The sequence below is a fragment of the Furipterus horrens genome, unplaced genomic scaffold (assembly GCF_987537825.1).
Source record: "Furipterus horrens unplaced genomic scaffold, mFurHor1.1.pri manual_scaffold_13, whole genome shotgun sequence".
In the NCBI taxonomy this organism is placed as follows: domain Eukaryota; kingdom Metazoa; phylum Chordata; class Mammalia; order Chiroptera; family Furipteridae; genus Furipterus; species Furipterus horrens.
The window spans coordinates 55,962,282-55,982,966 of NW_028327183.1; the positions used below are offsets into that span (position 1 = coordinate 55,962,282).

General features: G+C 46.8%; 1 protein-coding gene across 1 annotated transcript; it reads left to right on the top strand.

The window, feature by feature from the left end:
• The first annotated feature begins 571 nt into the window (after positions 1-571).
• On the top strand, positions 572-20,378 carry NLRP2 (NLR family pyrin domain containing 2). The gene is made up of 9 exons (XM_090259250.1): positions 572-851; positions 2,718-4,263; positions 6,778-6,948; positions 9,212-9,376; positions 11,572-11,742; positions 12,036-12,206; positions 15,643-15,813; positions 17,902-18,072; positions 20,240-20,378. Exons 1-9 carry the CDS (start codon positions 572-574, stop codon positions 20,376-20,378), a joined length of 2,985 nt encoding a protein of 994 aa, XP_090115376.1.
• Positions 20,379-20,685: the final 307 nt, after the last annotated feature.

The window sequence follows — 20,685 nt, forward strand, 5'->3', positions numbered from 1 at the left end:
TTGGGTAGTCAACAGGATTTGTTCCAAACCCCAACACAAATAAAACTGTTGTTGGCATTGGGATTCTTGGGTTCCCCAAGATGAAATCAAAAGATTTTATTTATTTATAGAGAGAGGGGAAGGGAGGGAGAAAGAGAGAGAAAGAAACATCTCTGTGTGGTTGCCTCTCACACACCCCCAACTAGGGACCTGGCCGCAACCCAGGCATGTGTCCTGACCTGGAATTGAACCAGTGACCCTTTGGTTCATAGGCCAGTGCTCAATCCACTGAGCCACACCAGCCAGGGCAAGAAGAACATGGATTGTTGTTCCACTTGTTTATGCATTCATTGGTTGATCCTTGTATGTGCCCTGACTGGGAATCAAACCCACAACCTTTTGGTGTACTGGGATACACTCAGCCAGGGTTGGGGAGTCTCTTCTTACAGCACCAGATTAGGCAGTGAGACTAGACCAGTTCCTGGGACAGAGGCAACCAGAGTCTGAGATGGGAGTGCTGATCTGCTGTCTCTTTCCACGTCTTCCCTTGATTCTTTAATGCCAAAGGCTCAGATCTCACGCTTAGGACAAGATGGTACCCTCTGCACAGCTGGGTTTCAACCTGCAGCCTCTCCTGGAGCAGCTTGACCACGATGAGCTGAACAAGTTCAAGTCTCTGTTGAGGACCCTCTCCCCCGAAGATGAGTTACAGCACATTCCCCAGACGGAGGTAGAAGAGGCCAACGGGAAACAACTGGCAGAAATTCTCACCACCCGCTGCCGCCGCTGTTGGGTAGAGATGGTGACCATCCAGGTCTTTGACAAGATGAACCGAACAGATCTGTCTAAGAGAGCAAAGGAGGAACTCAGAGGTGAGCACGCTGTGTCCTAGGAGGAAGGAGTAACAGTGTCCAGAGACGAGAAACACAGAAATGATGTTGAGTCTTGGAAAATCTGCCTGTCCTGAACAAAAAACGCTAGCCCTACACCAAGTCTGATGGTGTCTTTCCTGGTTCTTATAGTCTAGCTCTTTCTACTCTTCCTAGGGACTGGATATGTATCCTGGGCTCCTCACCATGCACCCCCATTCCAGAGTGTTTCTGAAATGTATTCATGGTATCCTCTCATTGTCCTCCAAGATGTTAAATTGCTCCATACCTTCTCTTTTGTCTTCAGTTCCTACTTCCCGTGCTTCTTTCCCACACAGTAACGTCTATAAACATACTTACACACACTCCCAAGTTCGAACCCTGCCTTCCTTTAGGTCAGCAGCATTTGGAGCTGGGTGATTCTCTTTTGGGGTAAAGGGGACATTCTGGGCATCGTAGGATATTGAGCCACAACTCTGGTATGCTGAGCCACAACTCTGGTATGCTGAGGCTAGCATCCCAACCCCCCTTATGTTTGTATCACACTCCTCCCACTGGTGACAACCAAAAGTGTCTCTACATGTGGCCAAATGTTCCCTTTGGGGGCAAAATGGCCCTGAGGAAAGAACCGCATCTCATGGCAAGGGTTACTGACTTTCATGGTCAGAGGTGGATTTAATGGCGGGCACACTGGGCCCCGACTTCTGAAGGGCCCCACAAAACCCCCACTTTACACTTTTTTCTAATGACACCAAGTCTGGTTTCATTACTACACTGCATAAAATATGGTTAACATGTATTTTTATTTTCCCTGTCTATTTTTTTAAGGGGCCCAATTTTTTCTTCTGCACCCAGGGCCTCAACCAACCTTTATCTGCCTCTATTCACTGTTCTTGGTAATGTCCTGGGGAGTTTTAAATATACTGACACCAAGAAACCATGACTGGAGATGTTGGCTTAACTAATTGATCTATGTCTCCCCCTAGGCATGGAATTCTTATTTGAATTTTATTTTTTAATTACAGCTCACATTCAGTGTCATTTTGTAGTAGTTTCAGGTGCACAGCAGAGTGGTTAGACATCTGTATACCTTACAAAGTGATTCCCATCGTTCCGGTCCCCACCCGGCACCGAGCACAGTTATTACAATACTATGGACTATATTTCCGGTGCTGGACTTTACATCCCTGTAACTATTTTGTAACTGTCAGTATGTTCTTCTCGATGCCGTCACCTTTCTCACCCAGCCCCCTAACTTTCCTCCCCTCTGGTGACTATCAGCCCGTTCTCTGTCATCTATGAGTCTGTTTCTGTTTTACTTATTTATTTTGTTCATTAAATCCCATGTATATACAAAGTCATACAGCATTTGTCTTTCTCTGGCTTATTTCCCTGAGCCTAATACCTTCTGGGTCCACCCATGTTGTCACAAATGGCAAGAATTCATTATTTTTCATGACCAAGTAATATTCCATTGTATATATATTTCTTTCTCTCTCTGGATTATTTCCCTGAACCTAATACCTTCTGGGTCCACCTGTATTGTCACAAATGACAAGATTTCATTATTTTTCATGACCAAGTAATATTCCATTGTGTATATATTACACCTATTTAGTGTCAAGCCTGCTTTAATTTCTATTTTCCAGAGCTCACCCAAGAACAGGGTGAAGGTGTCACGAAGCCCCAAGAAGTAAAAGAGAGTGTGGAAGGAGAAAAGCCGGGTTTGTATGCTATTTTCCTGGACTGAGCTTGGTGTCAGCTGGCTCTCCTTTTATTTATTTTTTCCTTTCCTACTTAACACAAACTACTTTCTTCCTAATGACTAACCAGCTCTATCCGTCTATCTCCTATATCCTGTGACTAAAGGTAAGCAGGATAAACACAGAAGTGTCGGGGACACATTCTGGCAAGACTGGAAGAAAAACGACTGGCCGGAAATCAGAGCCTGTGAATTCATCCAGAGCTATGAGAGGCTGGAACAGTTCTGTAACCCGAAAGTGCCCCGAGGGCCGTTTCCCCACACGGTGGTGCTGCACGGCCCTGCGGGCGTCGGGAAAACCGCGCTGGCCAAGAAGTGGATGCTCCAGTGGAGACAGGACAATGTCCCCAAGACACACACGTCCGCCTTCTATCTCAGCTGCAAGGAGCTGGGCCACAAGGAGCCGTGCACGTTTGCGGAGCTGATATCCAGGAGCGGGCCGGATGCGCAGGAAGCCGGCCCCGAGATTCAGGCCCGAGCGCAGGACATCCTGTTTGTCGTGGACGGTTTCGATGAGCTGCGGGTCCCCGCGGGGGCGCTCCTCCACGACATCTGCGGCGACTGGAAGGCGCGGAAGCCCGTGCCCGTGCTGCTGGGCAGCCTGCTGAAGAGGAAGCTGCTGCCCAAGGCCACGCTGCTGGTCACCACGCGGCCCGGCGCGCTGAGGGAGCTGCGCGCCCTGGTGGAGGAGCCCGTGCTCATCGAGGTGCAGGGGCTGTCGGAGCGCGGCCGGCGCGCGTTCTTCCTGCGGCGCTTCGAGCGCGAGGAGCGCGCCCTGCGGGCCTTCGAGGGGCTGCGGAGCAACCCGGCGCTGTTCCGCCTGGGCGCGGCGCCCGCCGTGTGCGCCATCGCGTGCGCGAGCCTCGGGGAGGACCCGGGCCCCACGTGCCGCACGGCCACCGCGCTCTTCCTGCGCTTCCTGTGCGGCCGCTTCCCGCCGGGCCCCGCCGGGCCGCCCGGGCGCCTGGGGGCCGCGCTGCGCGCCGCGTGTGCGCTGGCGGCGCGGGCCGTGTGGGCGCGGACGTCCGTGCTGCGGGGGCCGGACGTGGGGCGGCTCGGGCTCCCCGAGGCCGCCCTGCGCCCCTTCCTGGACGCGGGCGTCCTGCGGGAGGACGCGGACTGCGAGGGCTGCTGCGCCTTCGTGCACCTGAGCGTCCAGCAGCTCCTGGCCGCCGCGTTCTACGTGCTGGACGGCGGGGGGCCGGGCGCCGGGCGGGGCGCGGGCGACGTGCGGGCGCTGCTCTCCGGGGACGAGCGGCTGCGGAACCCCGGCCTGGCGCCCGTGCGCCGCTTCTTATTCGGCCTCGCCAACGAGCAGCGGGCCCGGGAGCTGGAGGCGACGTTCGGCTGCCGCGTGTCCAGGGGCGTCCGGCGGGAGCTGCTGGCGTCCCTGTCGGGGGCCCGTGAGCCCGGCCCCCCCGCGGCGGACCTGAGGGAGCTGCTGTGCTGCCTGTACGAGTCTCAGGAGGAGCCGCTGGTCCGGGAGGCCGTGGCCCACGTCGCGGACGCGGCCCTGCACTTGCAGAGCAGGACGGACCTGGTGCACGCGGCCTTCTGCCTCGGGCACTGTCACAACCTGCAGAACGTGTCGCTGCAGGTGGAAAAGGGGCTGTTCCTGGAGGGCGACTCCGAGTCACACACGTGGGTGGAGAGGTGAGAACTGTCCCTTCTTGCTCCACCGCTTTTTCCGCCTTTAGCCTCCTCCCCGCTCCATTGGAGGGGACGGTCTCCTGCCCCGTGTGGCTGACGGTCGGTATTTCCTTATTGCTGGGATTTCTTCCTGCTGCTCACCGTTCGAGACAGATGCCGCAGCGCTCAGGTCAGGAGTTGGGGCTTTGAGACCAGAGCTTGTTCAAGGGCCTTTCTTTAACGGAGCAATTTTTGCCAGGGAGTCAACCTGTTTTAGCCTGCCTGTTGGGCGTGTAGATTTCAGGAGATGCCTGAAGTGACCGTCCCACTTTTGGAATGACTGGGAAAAACACGAGAGATTTGTCCTCACGGGTTGAATCGCTCTCTGAAATGTACACCCTACCCTTGATCGTTCAAGTTCTCTGAGACCGTGGGATAGCCAGTCAGGTCTGATCCTGGTGTTCTTGCTCTTGACTCAAGTGACAGCCCCAGAGCTCACAGAGTTTCCAAACACTGCTTCTAGCCTGGCAGCTACTCAAAAGGCGTCATCTTCCATGTTGAGATGAAGATACTGGCCTCAGAAAAGAGCGCTTGACTGGGGTTAAACTCAAGTCCGTTTCACATACTCTGACCACAATTTCAAATCAGTACCTCATGGTAATGGGTAGAGTCCCCCAGCGAACTAACACCTTATCAACATCTTGTCAACTCACGTCCTTCTCACCCTAAGTTGCCACGGAAATCCTCATGCATAGTTGTTGGGTCAGAACAAAATGCCTTCGTTTCTTTCCTGGTGGAGGTATCTGTTGTACATATTTCTTGAACATTCTCTCACATTCCTTCCTCACTAAGTAGAGAGTCATCAACTTGAGTTACCTCCAGGGAGCATTAAGACCATGATAGCTTGCCCTGGCTGGGTGGCTCAGTTGGTTGGAGCATCGTTCTATACACCAGAAGGTTGTAGTTTCAATCCCTGGTCAGGGAACATATGGAAGGCAACCAATCAATGTTTTTCTCTCACAATGATGTCTGACTCACTCTCTCTCTCTCTCTCCCCCTCTCTCCACCTTCCTTTCTCTCTAAAATGAATAAACATATCCTCAGGTGAGAATTTTAAAAAAAGACCATGATAGCTTGGCAGAAATATTTCTCTACTTCATAGTGAATCAGCAGTCCACAGACCTTATTTATTTACCCCTTCATCCACATCCTGATCATCTCTTCCCTCATCCAAAAGCAGGAGGATTATTTAAGAGAGGCTTTTAACAAAAAAGAAATTGCCCCTATAATCTCCTCTCTGTCTTCTATCCAAGATCTCAAGTCAAAATAGTGTCTGTTTTTCTTTTTCTTTTTCATCTCAGTGTGGTTAAAATCCAGGGACAGGTCTGTTTGGAATAGCAGTAATAAAGCTAAGTTTGGGTTGCCCAGCTCCTTCAGCTCCGGTCTGAGGAGAAAGATTTGCTCGTGATCATTCTGGTCTGTAAGGCAAATTCATGCATTTCGGGAAAGTTTTTTCTTCTGTATGGTTAAGCCACTTCCGCTTCTGTTCCACACATCACAGCAGACTCGGAGCATTGCTACTCTACAGCCCCCATGAGAGCGGTTAAATCACTTCCTTCAGAAGCAGGGTCACAGAGAGGGGTGCTCCGTTTAGTGGCTTGATGAGCTTATCTTGATAAGACAGTCACTAACACTGAACTCAACACAGCCTTTTCATTTCTGCCCCCAGCACGTACCAACCCCGCTCTTTGAAAAGTCGCAGATTCTAGATGGATGATAACTTTTCCTCCTCATGTGGCCTCAAGTTTTATAATAAAGTCATTTATGTTGAATACATCTTTGATCAAGGCAGGCACCACTAGTAAAAACAAAGGTATAACCTGAATTTTTTTTTAATCAGTCTTAGTTGACTTACAATATTATATTAGTTTCAGGGGTATATCATAGTGGTTGGACATTTGTGTAATGTATGAAGTTATCCCCCAATAAGTCCAGTGCCCACCTGACACTGTATACAGTTATTATAATATCATTGACTATATTCCTTATGCTGTCCTTTACATCCCTGTGACTATTCTGTAACTACCCATTTGTACTTCTTTTAAGGTAAAATATGAATGTACATAATGCCATTGAACTGTACTCTTAAAAAAAAAAACTCCACCCAAGGTTATGTTTATTGATTTTAGAAAGATAAGAAGGGAGAGAGAGAGAGATATCAATGTGAAAAAAAAAAACATTGTTTGGTTGCCTCCCATATGTGCCCTGACCAGGGATCGAACCCACAACCTAGGTATGTGCCCTGAACAGGGATCAGGGCACATATTTACTTACTTGAATAATTCATTTTCATTATTTTTTTCCATTACCATTTGTACTTCTTAATCCCTTCGCCCTTCTCACCCAGCCCCCAATGCCCTCCCCTCTGACAACTGTCAGCCTGTCCTCTGCATCCGCTAGCCTTCATGATGATGTACAAACGTGAGTTTTCTCTCCAGCACTGTTTGGTAAATCCCCTCCTTTGTGGCTTCCCTGTAGGTCCCGGGATGACCAACACACGCTTTCTTTATGGATGGACCTGTGTTCCATGTTTGACTCCAACAAGAATCTGATATATCTGGACATCAGTCGGAGCTTCCTCAGTACCTCATCACTTAGGATTCTTTGTGAAAAAATCGCCTCTGCTCCCTGTAAACTCCAGAAAGTGGTGTAAGTAGAAGCAAATCCCAGGACTAAAACCGCTAAGGCATGGCCAAGCCCTTTGGAGCAATATTGGAATTCCTTTCCCAGACTCCAACCAAGCACTCAAAACACAAGACACTGAGGTGGCCCAGTCCTTAAATTTGTCTACTGAATCCTATGAGTTTTACCAGTTTTTTATTGTGGTAAAATGTGCATAACATAAAACTAACCATTTTAACCATTTGTTAAGAGTACAGTTCAGCCCTGGCCTGGTGTGACTCGGTTGGTTGGAGCATCGTTTTGTACACCAAAGGATGGTGGAACTGATCCCTGGTCAGGACACATACCTAGGTTGTGAGTTCGATCCCCAGTCAGGGCACGTATGGGAGGCAACCAAACAATGTTTCTTTCTCTCTCCCTCTCTCTCTCTCTCCCCCCTCCCTCTCTCTCTCTAAAAGCAATAAAACTATGTCTTCGGGTGAAGATAAAATATATAGATAGATATGTAGCTAAATCAAGTGGGAATACAAAGATGAGGCTGAGAAGCACCAGAAACAGATAATTACATAACTTAAATACTTAGGTTCAGAACAGAGTGTGTTTTTTTTTTTTTTCCCATCTAAAACGTGGACATGTCAGAGTCTTTCTGGGCCTGAGGTTCATTTTTGTATGCTAGGGTGGCGGGGAGGGGGGTCCTACAAGTTTAAATTTGGACCAGTTGAGGGAGCTTGGATGTCAATAAGACTTTCTCACACTGCTGATACTTTCTTTGGTATCTTTCTTTCTCAATGTAGATGCATAAGAGCCATGACCCACTTAGGGTTCTATCAGCCACGTGACCCTGATTGCAAATGCAAAAGCATTCCTTGGAGGCAAAATATTCAGCTGGTCATAGTGCTTTGTGAAATGTGCCCATTGCTAACATTCAGGAAATGTTACCTTATGTTTTTCAAAAAGCTGTAGTTACAGTCCCATTCACTTCTTTTTGCCTTTACTTCCCTTGCCTTTGGGGTCAAGTTCACAAAGGTCATGTGTCATAGAAGTGTACGCGTGAAACCTATGTAATCTTATTAATGCATGTCACTGTGATAAATGTAATCATCGTCGGCAGCCGTCCGTCTCGAGAGACGATGGTGCAGCTTCTTAAGAGTCTATCTGCACCGCCGAGAATGGCTGTGCAGTCCGACTCGGGAGTGACACGGTATCTGTCTCCTCCCGTGTTGAATCGACATCTTGCGATGACGCTGGAGTGTCCTCTCCAGTGAAGCTGAAGCTACAGAGCCTGGGCAGGGTGATATGGAGGGTCTGCTGTTGCCCAAGCAGCAGACCCCCCCTCTCTTCGCAGCTGAAGGGTTCAAGGGAAAGACGGAGTCAATACAGCTTGGCTTCAGGTGCGCCGCAGGAGTTGCCGGTGTTGACTACAACGTCAAACCGCCTTAGGGACTCCGGCTCCGGATTTTCTGTCGGGGTTTACTCCCTTAGCCTTTGCCCTGAAGAGGTATGCCGCAAGGCAGCGGAGGTTTTTTGGAGTCAGAGTTTTCCTTCTCTGATGTGCCCTGACTGGAAGATCGAAATGTAATAAAAAGAAACAAAATCCATAGATCAGCTTTTGTCCGGAGCGACTGCTTATGACTGACATCCCTTCGGCAAAAGTTGGAGAAGGCTAAAGAAATTGGGGCTTCCACTCGTTTCTAAAATGACACATTAGTCAGGAGTACAGAGCTTCCGATACGCGAGGGGAGTAAGTTTGGGAACCCTAACAGGTAGCAGTGAGATGGTGGTTAACACGACATTGTTGTATCTTGAACGTTTCTTGTTAATATTCTGTTGATGACTTTTTGCATTTATCCATGAGAAATTTTAGTCTATAGTTTTTTTCTTGTAATAAAGACTACATTTGGATGAATAAGTATTATGGAAGCAACTGGGCCTATGGGGGAGTATGCTGAGGCCAGTGGGGGGGGTGACTCTCAAATTATATCAGTATACTTGAAATTTGCTGAGGGATTTGATCTTAAGTGTTTTTACTTCAAAATGAAAAAAAGGAAATCATAGCTAAGGGAGGTGATGATACGATCATTAGTTTAATTATGATCATGATTTCACCAAGTACACCTATATCAAAACATTAAGTCGTGTACCTTAAATATTACAACTTTTGTTGATAATGCCTCAATAAAGGGGAAAATATTAAAAAAATAGCCTCTGACGTTAAAATATCCTGCAGCCTTTTGTTTCTATGTATATGCAGTAAAGGCACCAGAACTCACTTTGGTTTCCTTTGCCCTAGCCTCAGAAATGTTTCCCCAGCTGATGCTTATCGGAATCTCTGCACCTGTCTTGGCGGTTCTGAGATGCTAACGCATCTGACCCTTGAAGAAAATGACCAGAATGATATGATTCCCACCCTGTGTGAGGTCTTGAGGCACCCAAGATGCCATCTGCAATATCTCAGGTATAGCTCACTGTCACTGAGCACCCTCAGCACAGAGAAGTAGCTGTGACATGCCTCGGCAGCGATTCTGCATTGATTAGGAAAAAAATCTCTTATTCTGGTTGGAAACAGTACCACTCAGGCCACAAGTCCCAGAATAGAAAATGGGCTGGGCCCTGGCCGGGTGCCTCAGTTGGTTGGAGATCATCCCACACACCAAAAGGTTGTAGCTTTGATCCTCATTCGGGACACATACCTAAGTTGTGTGTTCGATCGTTGGTCAGGGCACGTGTGGGAAGCAACTGATGGGTGTTTCTCTCAAAGAAGAAGAAGAAAAAAGACCAATGAGCATATCTTCAGGTGAGGGTTTAAAGCAGAAAGTCGGCTGGAGTTTAAGTTCCACTTGCATTGATCACTGAACACCATGGACAACTGTACGTAACAGCTCCAGGTCCAAATAAACTCCCAGATAATGTAAAGTTGTCATCAATCAGAGATCAGTTGTCTAGGGTTCACGTTTCTCTAATGTCATGACTCAGAACACCAGCTGCTGGCCTTCTTCCCAGGACAGGAGCACCAGGTTTTCCCTCTTCTCACACTGCTCTGGTTTGAGAGACCTCCCCTTGGGATGGTCCCCACCTGGTTGCTATAGCGATGGTTAGTTCTCCACCTGGTTGCTATGGTGATGATTATCACCCCTCATGGGGTTCTGCTGCTCCTCATGTGACCACATTTCAGCAGTGACAGAAACACAGTTTAATGTGATGGATCGGTCTCAAAGGATGGCTCTTCCTCTACTGACAGGATCTTGGGCTGTTTAACTAGGTCTTCTCCCCATCGGGAGAATGGAATAAATGCACACCTCACAAGGACTTGAGGACTGGATAAAACCACAAACAGGCATGTTTACATCCCATAGCAGGTACATTGTTACTGATCATTACTGCTCACCTTCCTTTCTCCGTCCTGTGAGGACTCACCCGGAAAACACCTTGTGTCATTTGAAGATCTGGGTCAATGATTTGTTTCTCAATGAGTAAATGGGTACCCAAAATGGAAGGAGAAGCCTCCACATACATTTGGCTTATTTTACTGGGAGCAGTGAACATTCTGTTTTGGGTTCCAATCCCCTGTTTAGCTTTGGTTCCTCTGTGATAGTTCAGGCTCTAAGAGAGGGAAGTGTTTTAACTGAATTTTAGTAGATTTTAGCTCTGTGGCATTTCATGGGAATTATCATGTGAGGGCATGACTTATTTCCAACTTAAAGATGGAAATGAGGCTTCTTAAATTCACATGACTTGGCCATATTTTTACAAATAGTAAATGGAAGAAACAGGGATTTTTTAGAAACCTCGCCCCAAAGGCCATGAGATACACATAGTGTTCCCATGAAATTCCATTGCCCCATAATAAGAATGCCCATCTCACCCTGGCTGCTGTGGCTCAGTGGATTGAGCAATGGTCTGGGAACCAAAAGGTCACTGGTTCAATTCCTAGTCAGGGCACAGGCCTGGGTTGTGGGCCAGGTCCCCAGTTGAGGGGGCAGGAGAGGCAACCACACATCGATGTTTCTCTCCCTCTTTCACCCTCCTTTCCCCTCCCTATAAGAATAAAAAAAGAACACCCATCTCCAGGAATTGGACATGAGTGCCATGTTGCGTGACTGACTTGATTTGTAAATAATTCATTCTCAACATGTGGCGTCCACACCAAGAGTGGGGGAATCACCCAGGAACTTGTTAAAACCCAAATTCTTGGGTCTCATGCAGATCTTCTTAGTCAGATTCTGGGTCTATGGTCCAAGAGTTTGCTTTAACTCATCTTCCAGGTGATTGCATGGCACTGTAAAGCATAGATCACTGGAATCTAAATCCAGTGTCAGAAATCTGCATCTCTAGCTGGTTGTCAAATGGTGGTGATGCAGGTGGTCCAGGGACCACACTTTGACAACCAAGACTCTACACCATGGAGTCCAGGGTATAACAGAGCAGAGTGCAGTGAGAGAGGAAACTGGAAACAATGATCCAGTGTTTGTTCTCAAGAATGTTTTCAGCCCCAACTGAGTGGTTCAGTTGGTTGGAGCACTGTCTGTACATCAAAAGGGTTGTGGGTTTGATTCCCACTCAGGGCGCATACCTAGGTTGTGGGTTCGAACCCCAGTTGGAGCATGTACAGGAGGCCACCAGTCAATGTTTCTCATCCCATTTCCCCTTCAGGTTGGTATCTTGTTCTGCCACCCTTCAGCAATGGGCTGACCTCTCCTCCTCCCTGGAAACCAACCAGTCCCTCACGTGTTTGAACCTCACGGCAAATGAGCTCCTGGATGAGGGCGCCAAGTTGCTGTACTTGACTTTGAGACACCCGAAGTGCTTCCTGCAGAGGCTGTCGTAAGTCTCTCCTCTTTCTCTCAGGAGCACATTTGTGCTTAGATCTGGGACCACATAAAGAAGAGCTATGGAAACACCCCTATTTGCTGGGCATCCGACTGGTGAGGACACTTAGTTCCCATTGTTGGCCCTCTGCATCTCTTTCTTCTCTCACACCTGTTCCTTTGTGACTGTGATCGTCAGCACATGATCATTGTGAGAGGGTGGGGGGTTAACGAGAAGAGCTATCGGTCAAGAAGGTTGGCCTTCGGACATCCTATCACCATCTTACCATGGGTGTGGTGCTTTTGCAGGTTGGAAAACTGTCACCTCACAGGAGCCTATTGCAAGGACCTCTCTTCTGCTTTGATTGTCAACCAGAGGCTGACACACCTGTGCTTGGCCAAGAACGACCTTGGGGATGACGGGGTGCAACTTCTGTGCGAGGGCTTGAGTTACCCTGACTGTCAACTGCAGACTCTGGTGTAAGTCCCCATGGGCTGTGTGTGTGTGTGTGTGTGTGTGTGTGCATGCACTGGATTCTGGTAAGACAGTAAGTACTGTGAACACTTCATAATTTCTCTGAATACCCCAAGTATTATGCTGATGGTCAGATCTGGTGAGACCTGGGGAGAAGTTGATAGAAAATACAAGTCATGCCCTGACCAATGTGGCTCAGTTGGTTGGACATCATCCCACAAAGCAAAAGGTCACTTATTCTATTCCCAGTCAGGACACGTGCCTGGGTTGTGGGCTGGTCTCTTTTTGAGGCACATGCGAGAGGCATGTTTGTCTCTCATGTTAATGTTTCTTTCCATTCCTCTCTCCCTCCCTTCCTCCCTTTCTAAAAATTAATAAATAATAGTCTTTTTTTAGTGCTATTAATATTCTCTAGGAATTTGGAGGATGTCACTGACTTCTAGGTTTAATTTTGTGTGTGTGTATGTTCTTAGAACTAGGTAACATAAACTCTACCTGAAGTTGTGGATAGATGATGTAATTTACCAACAAACTCAATGTAACCCTCTTGTAAATACTTCAATCGTTGGACAAATTTTTAGGCAGAAATGGGGCTGTGCTCTTTCTATTCAGAGATTTGGTTTTAACATCTCTGTTGTTCTTGCTGTCTACAAAACCACCTCCAGTCGTAAGTAACTGTCACCTCTTCCTAGGTTTAACCTCAGCTGTGCCTTAAGGCACCCTGTCTGATAACTACTCACTTAAAATTCCATGTAGTATTTAGTTTACAGTTGGAGAGAGATAGAGGAAGAGAAATTGTCCCTACTTGCTAAGCCCCAAAATGCTATAATAACAGGAAGTTCCATAGGGAATAAGATGCTACCCACCCACTAGCCCTGCAAATTAAGTTATGTTAGAAGTTGCTGCCGTCCAAGGATCTAAATGGAAAAACAAGGTAGTGGTGGTCAACACTTACGATACTCAAGGCTTGCCACAGCTGGTTCCTTCTGTTCAATGCTCCCAGCCTCCTAAAACAGGCCCTCACCTCTCCCGTCTGGGCAGAGGAGAAAACGGAGACTAAGACTTTAAACTTGACCTACTTTCCTCCCTGCAGAAGGTCTGACTCTCAGGAAATAGGGGTCAAGTCCTTTTCTCTCTTCACCTCACCTGAGTTTGTGTCTGTTTGTCTGTTTTTTTATCCGTGTCTTCATTTTGCTAAGTTGGCAAAGCTTCATTTGCTTGGGCCTTCCTTGGTTACCCCATTGCCATGAAAGTTTTTACAAATTTACAAATTACCAAGCCATCGGGGGCAGGGTGTACGTTGGCTTGTCTCTATCCATGTGGGTCACCCTCCAATCTGTTATCCATTCCTGCTGTCCCTCCGGTTCCGTGGCCCTCGGCCACTATTGTGCTTTGTGTGGGGGTGAGGGGATGAAGGCCTGCTGGGGTCCCACATTCCTGGATATATCATGGGGCCGTTTTTCTCTGGGGTGTGGCCACATTGCAGGGGGCATGCATGGAATCCACGGTCTATACAATTACTTGGAGTTCATTACCACATAAAAGGAGCTGTTGGTATTCTTTCTGCTGTAACAAATTATTACCAGGCAATCGGTGTTATCACAGGTTTATAGCTCCTAGGTCAGCAGGCCAATATGCACCTCCCTGAGTGTCGGTGGGGCTGTGTTCTTTTCCGGAGGTTCCAGGAAGGAATCCATCCCTTTGCTTGTTCAGGTTGTTAGCAGAATCTGTTCTTCGTGGCTGTAGAACTGGGGTCCCTGTGTCCTTGCTGGCCACGAGCTGAGAGCTCACCTCATCTTCTAAAGACCCCAGAACTCCTTGGTTCATGGCTCTCTTCCTCCTTCTTCAGAGCCAACAATGGTCACGTCACACCTCTATTAGCTTCAGCAAGAAAGGACTCATGTGATTAGATCCCGCCCTGCTGTGTAATCCAGGGTAATCTCCCCCCTCAAGGGCCTTAGTCTTAATCTCATCTGCAAAGTCCCCTCCTGTGAGGCACATAGTCACAGTTCTGGGGTTAGGGCATGGGCCTTCTTGAGGGTCGTCAAGAATGACAGCAGCCAATGAAAACAACAGCCATCTCTGATTTTCTGCTAATATAACTAAGTTTAGAACTCTATAATAATGCCATGGCTGGTATGGTTTAGTGGATGGAGCCCTGGCCTGTGAACGTTACCCATTCACTTCCCTGTCAGGGATCATGACTGTGTTGCAGGCCAGGTAGTGCAAGAGGCAGCCAACTGATGTTCCTCTCCCTCTTTCTCCCTCCCTTCCCCTCTCTCTAAATATAAACACTATAAATAAAATATTTAACAAAGAAAAAGAACTCTAAGCCCTGGCTGATGTAGCTCAGTGCATTGAGCACTGGCCTGTGAACCAAAGAGTCACTGGTTGGATTCCCAGTCAAGGCACATGTCTGGGTTGCAGGCCAGGTCCCCAGATAGAGACGCACAGAAGGCAACAAAACATTGATGTTTCTGTCCCTCTCTTTGTCCTCCCCTTTCCCTCTCTCTAAAATGAAATCAATAAAATATTTTTTAAAATAAAAATAAGTTAAATTTAAAAGAACTCTATAATACTAAGGAAGAAAAAGAAAAAGAAACAGCTAAGGCAAAATACCACTGATATTCTGCGTAGTTGGATAATTGTACCTATAATCTAGTATCAGACATGTTCAGATCAGAGCTCATGGTCTCCATGTCTATGATACTACTTTTCTGGTAACTGCATTTAGGAAATATAATTGGCCGCTTCCCCGAATTGAAGGTGGCAGACCCGGGTAAGATGGAAGTTCTCTGCCCCATGGTAGAGTAGAAATAATGTAGACCAGTTGGTTTCTTCTTGCCTCTGTAACGAACTATGACAAAGTAAGAAGCTAAAAATCTGTCATCATGAAGTTATGGAAGGCAGACGTCTAACATGGGTCTCACTGGGCTCAAACCAAGGTGTCAGCAAGGCTTCGTTCCTTCTGGAAGCTCAAGGGGAAAACCTGTGTCCCCACCTTTCCCAGCTTCTAGAAGCCCCCATGTCCCCCAGCTCACGGCTCCTCCCTGCATCTTCAAAGCCAGCAGGGAGTGTCTCCAAACATCCTCTGTCTCCCTCATCACATCCCTCCCTCTGATTTTCACTCCATTCCCTCCTTCTTATAAAGATCCTGGGATTACATTGGGTTCACCTAGGTAACTGCTGCATCTCGAGATCCGTAACTCAATCCTATCTGCAGAGTCCCCTTGCGTGGGATGTAACATACATGTACAGACAGCAGAGATTACAGTGTAAACATCTTTGGAAGGGAGAAGGGGGCCTTGTCCTGTCTGCCACACTGCCTCATGATTCACGTCCATGTGGCCATGGTCTAAAACCCATGGCTTGAAGCTGTCGATCCTCGTGTGGGTGCATCATTAACAGAGTGTTTTTCTTCTCTGTGTGACTGGCCCGCAGGCTGTACCTCTGCAACGTAACCTGCGGTGGCTGCGTTCACCTCTCGACGCTCCTCCAACAGAATTCAAGCCTCACACACCTGGACCTGGGGCTGAATCACATTGGAGTTACCGGATTGAAGTTTCTGTGTGATGCTTTGAAGAAACCGCTGTGTAACCTAAGATGTCTATGGTAAGTTACTTTGGTCTTGTTTGTTTTTTACTTTAACCTGAATCGGCAATATCAGTGTGCAAGTCTATTAGAACTTCCAGGTCTAATACAAAGGATTGGAATAAATTCAATTCAGTATTTTTAAAATCCTCTAGGATGCCCCTGGCTGTGTACCTCAGTTGCTTAGAGTATCATCCTCATACGCCAAGGTTGTGGGTTTGATCCCCAGTCAGGGCACGTACAAGAATCAACCAGTGAATGCATGGATAAGTGGAACAACAAACTGATGTTTCTCTACCTACCTACCTGTCTATCTCTATATCTCTATCTCTCCCTTCCTCCCTCTCTAAAAATCAATTTAAAAATTTTTTAATCCCCTAGAATATCAGTTTTCACACACAAAAAGGTGCTAAAGCCCAAAATTCACAGAAAACTGCAGAAAGCCACAAATAGCTAAAACAACCCTGACAGAGAACAGCAAAGCTGGAGGCATAATACTCTCTGGTTTTAAACTATATCACTATCCAAACTATATCACTGTTTAAACTCTAGTGGTCAAAACAGCATCGTACTGGCATAAAAACAGATACGTAGATCAATGGAACAGGGTAGGGAGTCCAGAAATAACCCCCACGTTTATGGCCTCTCACCTTTGACAAGGGCACTGAGAATCCTCAATGGGGAGAGGACAGTCTCTTTAATAAATAGTGTGGAAAAACAGGATACCATGGGCAGAAGATGAAATTGGACCCTTATACCACACACAAACATTAACTCCAAGTGGATGAAAGACTTAGACAATAAGACCTGGAACCATAAAACTCCTAGAAGGAAGGATAGGGCAGCCCTGGCTGGTGTGGCTCAGTGGACGGAGCTCCAGCCTGTAAACCAAAGGGTCACTGGTTCAATTCCCAGTCAGGACATATGCCTGGGTCGCAGGCCAGGTCCCCAGTTGGGGGCACATGACAGGCAACCACACATGGATGTTTCTCTCCCTCTCTTTCTCCCTCCCTTCCCCTCTCCCTAAAAATAAATAAACAAAATCTTTAGAAAAAGAAAAGTTGGGGCAAAAGATTGGTCTTGGCGATGTTTCTGGGAGAACAATGATGTTAGTGGGGAAGAATGACTTCCCTGTAGCTGGTCAGCAGTAACTTCCTGGCAGCATAATCTCAGTTATACTTTCTAGAAAATAGAAATAGTTGCACCTATCAGAAAAGATAATTACGATTCTGTATGCGTGTTATCTCACCATGTGCCAAGAAGTACACCAAGTGTTCGCTCTTATGTTTAGCCTCTTCTAAGTAAACTTAATACATGATCCACCCCCTTATCTCCAGAGATTGTTTTATTTACTCAAAATCTTTTCCCGTGTCATTTTTTGTTCCTTCTTCCTTTCAAATATCAAGTCTAATCCTTGTTGAAGTCATGCTACCCCATCCAGGTATCTAGAACCTGTTCTCTACTCCTACACATGCGCTAGTGACATGGGGGTTGTTGTAGAGCCGTCAACTTATGTATCCAGCCTTCTTCGTCCCCCTACAGTTTTTCAGCCAAGCATAAGGCTGACTTCTAAGGAGCAACTCTTCACCCTTCTGATCAACACCCCCAGTGATTCCCCATCTCCTTTCAAGTAAAATCCTATGTTTACAATGGCCTCCTCGCCTCCTCGCCACTGTGCCTCTGTTATCGATGACCTCACCTGCAGCCCTCCCCGGCTCACGCTCCAGCTGGCTGCCTCGATGTTGTTTTCCATGCTAATCACAGGCAACCTCATGGCCTTTGCACAAGATATGACTCTGCCTGGAGAGCTCCTCCTGCAGCTCCCTCCAGGGTTCATTCTTGTCACTCCTCAGGTCCTCCCCAGCCATTGCATTGAGCACCCCCAGTGTCCCCTTGGGCCCCTTGCCCTTCATAACCCTCCTTGGCATTGGACTTGTATGTAGCACACTAGATTTGTTTCTCTGTCTCCTATTACCAAACTCTGAGGGAAGAGACTTGGGTTGTTCACTGTTGGATCCCCAACATCCGAGAGTGTACCCAGCATATAGGCTGATACCAATAAGCGTTGTTTGAATTAATGAATGAATGTTTTCTGTGTTTCATCTATAGGTTGTGGGGGTGTGCGATCACCCCTTTTAGCTGTGCTGACCTCTCGTCTGCCCTTAGCAGCAACCAGAGCCTCATTACCCTGGACCTGGGCCAGAACCCCTTGGGGTATAGTGGAGTAAAGACACTGTGTGACGTCCTGAAACTTCAAAGTTGTCCTCTGCAGAAACTCAGGTATGATCCTCCTATGCCCTGCAGTGTTCGCTCCATGATCGTAGGTTTGGGGGGAGCACTCAAAACAGGATTCCTTGTAGGCGTGTCTGTCATGAACATTCCGCTTTTACCCATTGGTGTTTGGTCACAGATAACTCTGTCGCTTCCTCCTGTTGCTTTGGCAGGTGAGATGAGTCAAAAGTTAAGATCAAAACTTAACCTGAAACCAAGAAGCTAGATTTAGGACTTTTCTAAGTGAGGAACAGGTATGGTGGCCAGACATTGTCTTCTCGAAAGGTGCTTTTGGAAAGGGTTTGTTTGGGGCTTTATCAGTTACAGAGGTCTGGAGGGTTGATGTCACCCTAGAGGCATGTTCTCTGGAGTAAGGCTGCTGTCTGGTGGGAGTGGCCTGGGATAGCAGAAGCAGTCACCAACTGCAGTCCTCCGCTTGCTCCTCAAAGCACGTTGTCATTGGGTTCTGTTGTTTCCTTGCTACCATGGCAACAAAGAGCCATAAACCTCGGGAAGAGTATGGGAACTGCCTGAAATTCTCAGATGGAACAAAGATTACTAGTGTCTTGAAACTATCATAAAAATGTAGAAGAAACATTTTATATTTACTTAGCACAAGTCTCAGGCCCCAAGGTACCTTGCTAGTCAAAAGTAGGGACATGTGGAAAACACTAAAGCTTTTCCTTTCTTTTCCTAGCCCCTTTCTTGGGGATTAGCCCTCTCACTTTAGATAATATTGGCCATCTCAATGAAGACATAAAGGTCCAGAAAGACAACATTGAATCTGTTTCCTTAGACCAGTCAGACATTCAAGGTAGGGGGTTCTTCCTAAACCGTAGACCCTAGGAAGGCACAGATGCCCTAACCCTGCCCTTTCAGGATTTGGTGTTTAGTCCCTCAGTTCTCTCAGCTACCCCATATCCTTCTGGTGAACCCTTTTATGTTATAGTCACTTTCTCTTGCTCACATCCAAAAAAAAAAATTTTACATCACACCTCACTCTCAGAGAGAGGTTCTTCACACTTATTTCTCACCTCTTCAACACCTCTGCCCACACGCATCTCCTGTGGCAACTATTTTTGTTCTTCTGCCAAAGACCATGACCAACCTCTGACAATCAAGAATAAACACAATTGCATTTGACCTTGGAGGGTCATGTTTAAAATACTCTGAAGCTGGTGGGCCCTTATTTCAGCCAAAGTTATCTTGGTGTCTGACCAAGTATCTACTGAAGCTAGCTTAGCATTGCATGGGTGTGTTAGGTGTTGTTGGTTATTTTCCATCTTGATTGAGGTGAAATTGACAAATAGAAATTGCATACATTTGAGGTGTACAGCGTGATGTTTTGATATATGTGTACATTTCAAAATGATCGTGACAACCAAGCTAATTAACACATTCATCATGTCACATGGTTGCTTTTTAGTGTGTGTGGTAAGACACGTAAGATCTACTCTCTTGGCCAATTTTAAACACATGACATAATATTGTTAGCTACAGTCACCATGCTGTGCATCAGGGCCTCAAAACTTGCCGTAACTGACAGCTTGTTGCATGGATGTATTGTAAATCTCAAATAACAAAACAGAAATCAATTCATAAACTAGCAAAACCAGGACTACAAGGCTAACAAGAAACATGGCTGCTAATGTCCTTGGTCTCTTATTTTAAACATATTTTTGTTTAATTATTACCTGTCCCTTCCCACTTCCTATTTCTAAATACGCATGGCTGAAAATAGTTACCAATGACTGAATCTATCATCAGAAGTTAAACAATGCATCATCATTAAGTAATATCATGTAGCCAAATAGGGACAGAAAGCTGGTCTGGCTGACTTGGGTCAAGTTTCTATGTCTCATCCTGGGTCCACGTGGTAGCAGAAGTTGACCATGTAAGTTAGGGAGCTGGTAGGTATTAGAACTATGTCACAGGCATGCTCACCAGTGCCATCTCTCACACTAAGTATGAGGGGATAATCACCCAAGACCATCCAAGCATCCAAAGCTCTGCAGTGGCTTTATGCCTGATATTATATTTTTTTCCTATCAAAGCAATATGGAACTGGGCAGCATAGAATAATAAATAAAGGTGATCCCTGCAGGTGCTTGGGGGTCTGGAATGAAATCTCCATGAAGCAACAAGAAACCTTTTATTCCCCCCATTGTACCACCAGGTTGAAGATAGATACATCTGATGCTCAAACCCAGAAGCTGCTGAGAGAAATCAAGGAGAGCAACCCAAAGCTGACTATTGAGAGAGATGACCAGGAGCCCAAAAATAACAGGCCTTCTTCTCGTGACTTTATTTTCTGAATGCCCTTGAGGTCATTCATTCTCCAAAGAAGTTAGGGATCTTCAAGGTGGCAGTGAACTTCCCGTGAGCCCTCCCAATGAGCTTAGTTGCCAGACCAGCTGTAATTTAGCCTTGGTTGTGTCTCCAACTTACATAAGACGCACATGTCACTTAATCCCATTAGGATGAAATGTCTCCGTCACAAGTATATCAAGAGAAATAAAGGTGAAAGCATTTGTGAAGAAGGTTGTATTTATTGAATGTTATTGATTTTAGAGAGAAAGAGGAAGGGGGAGAGAAAGAGAAACATTGACTTGTTGCATGTAT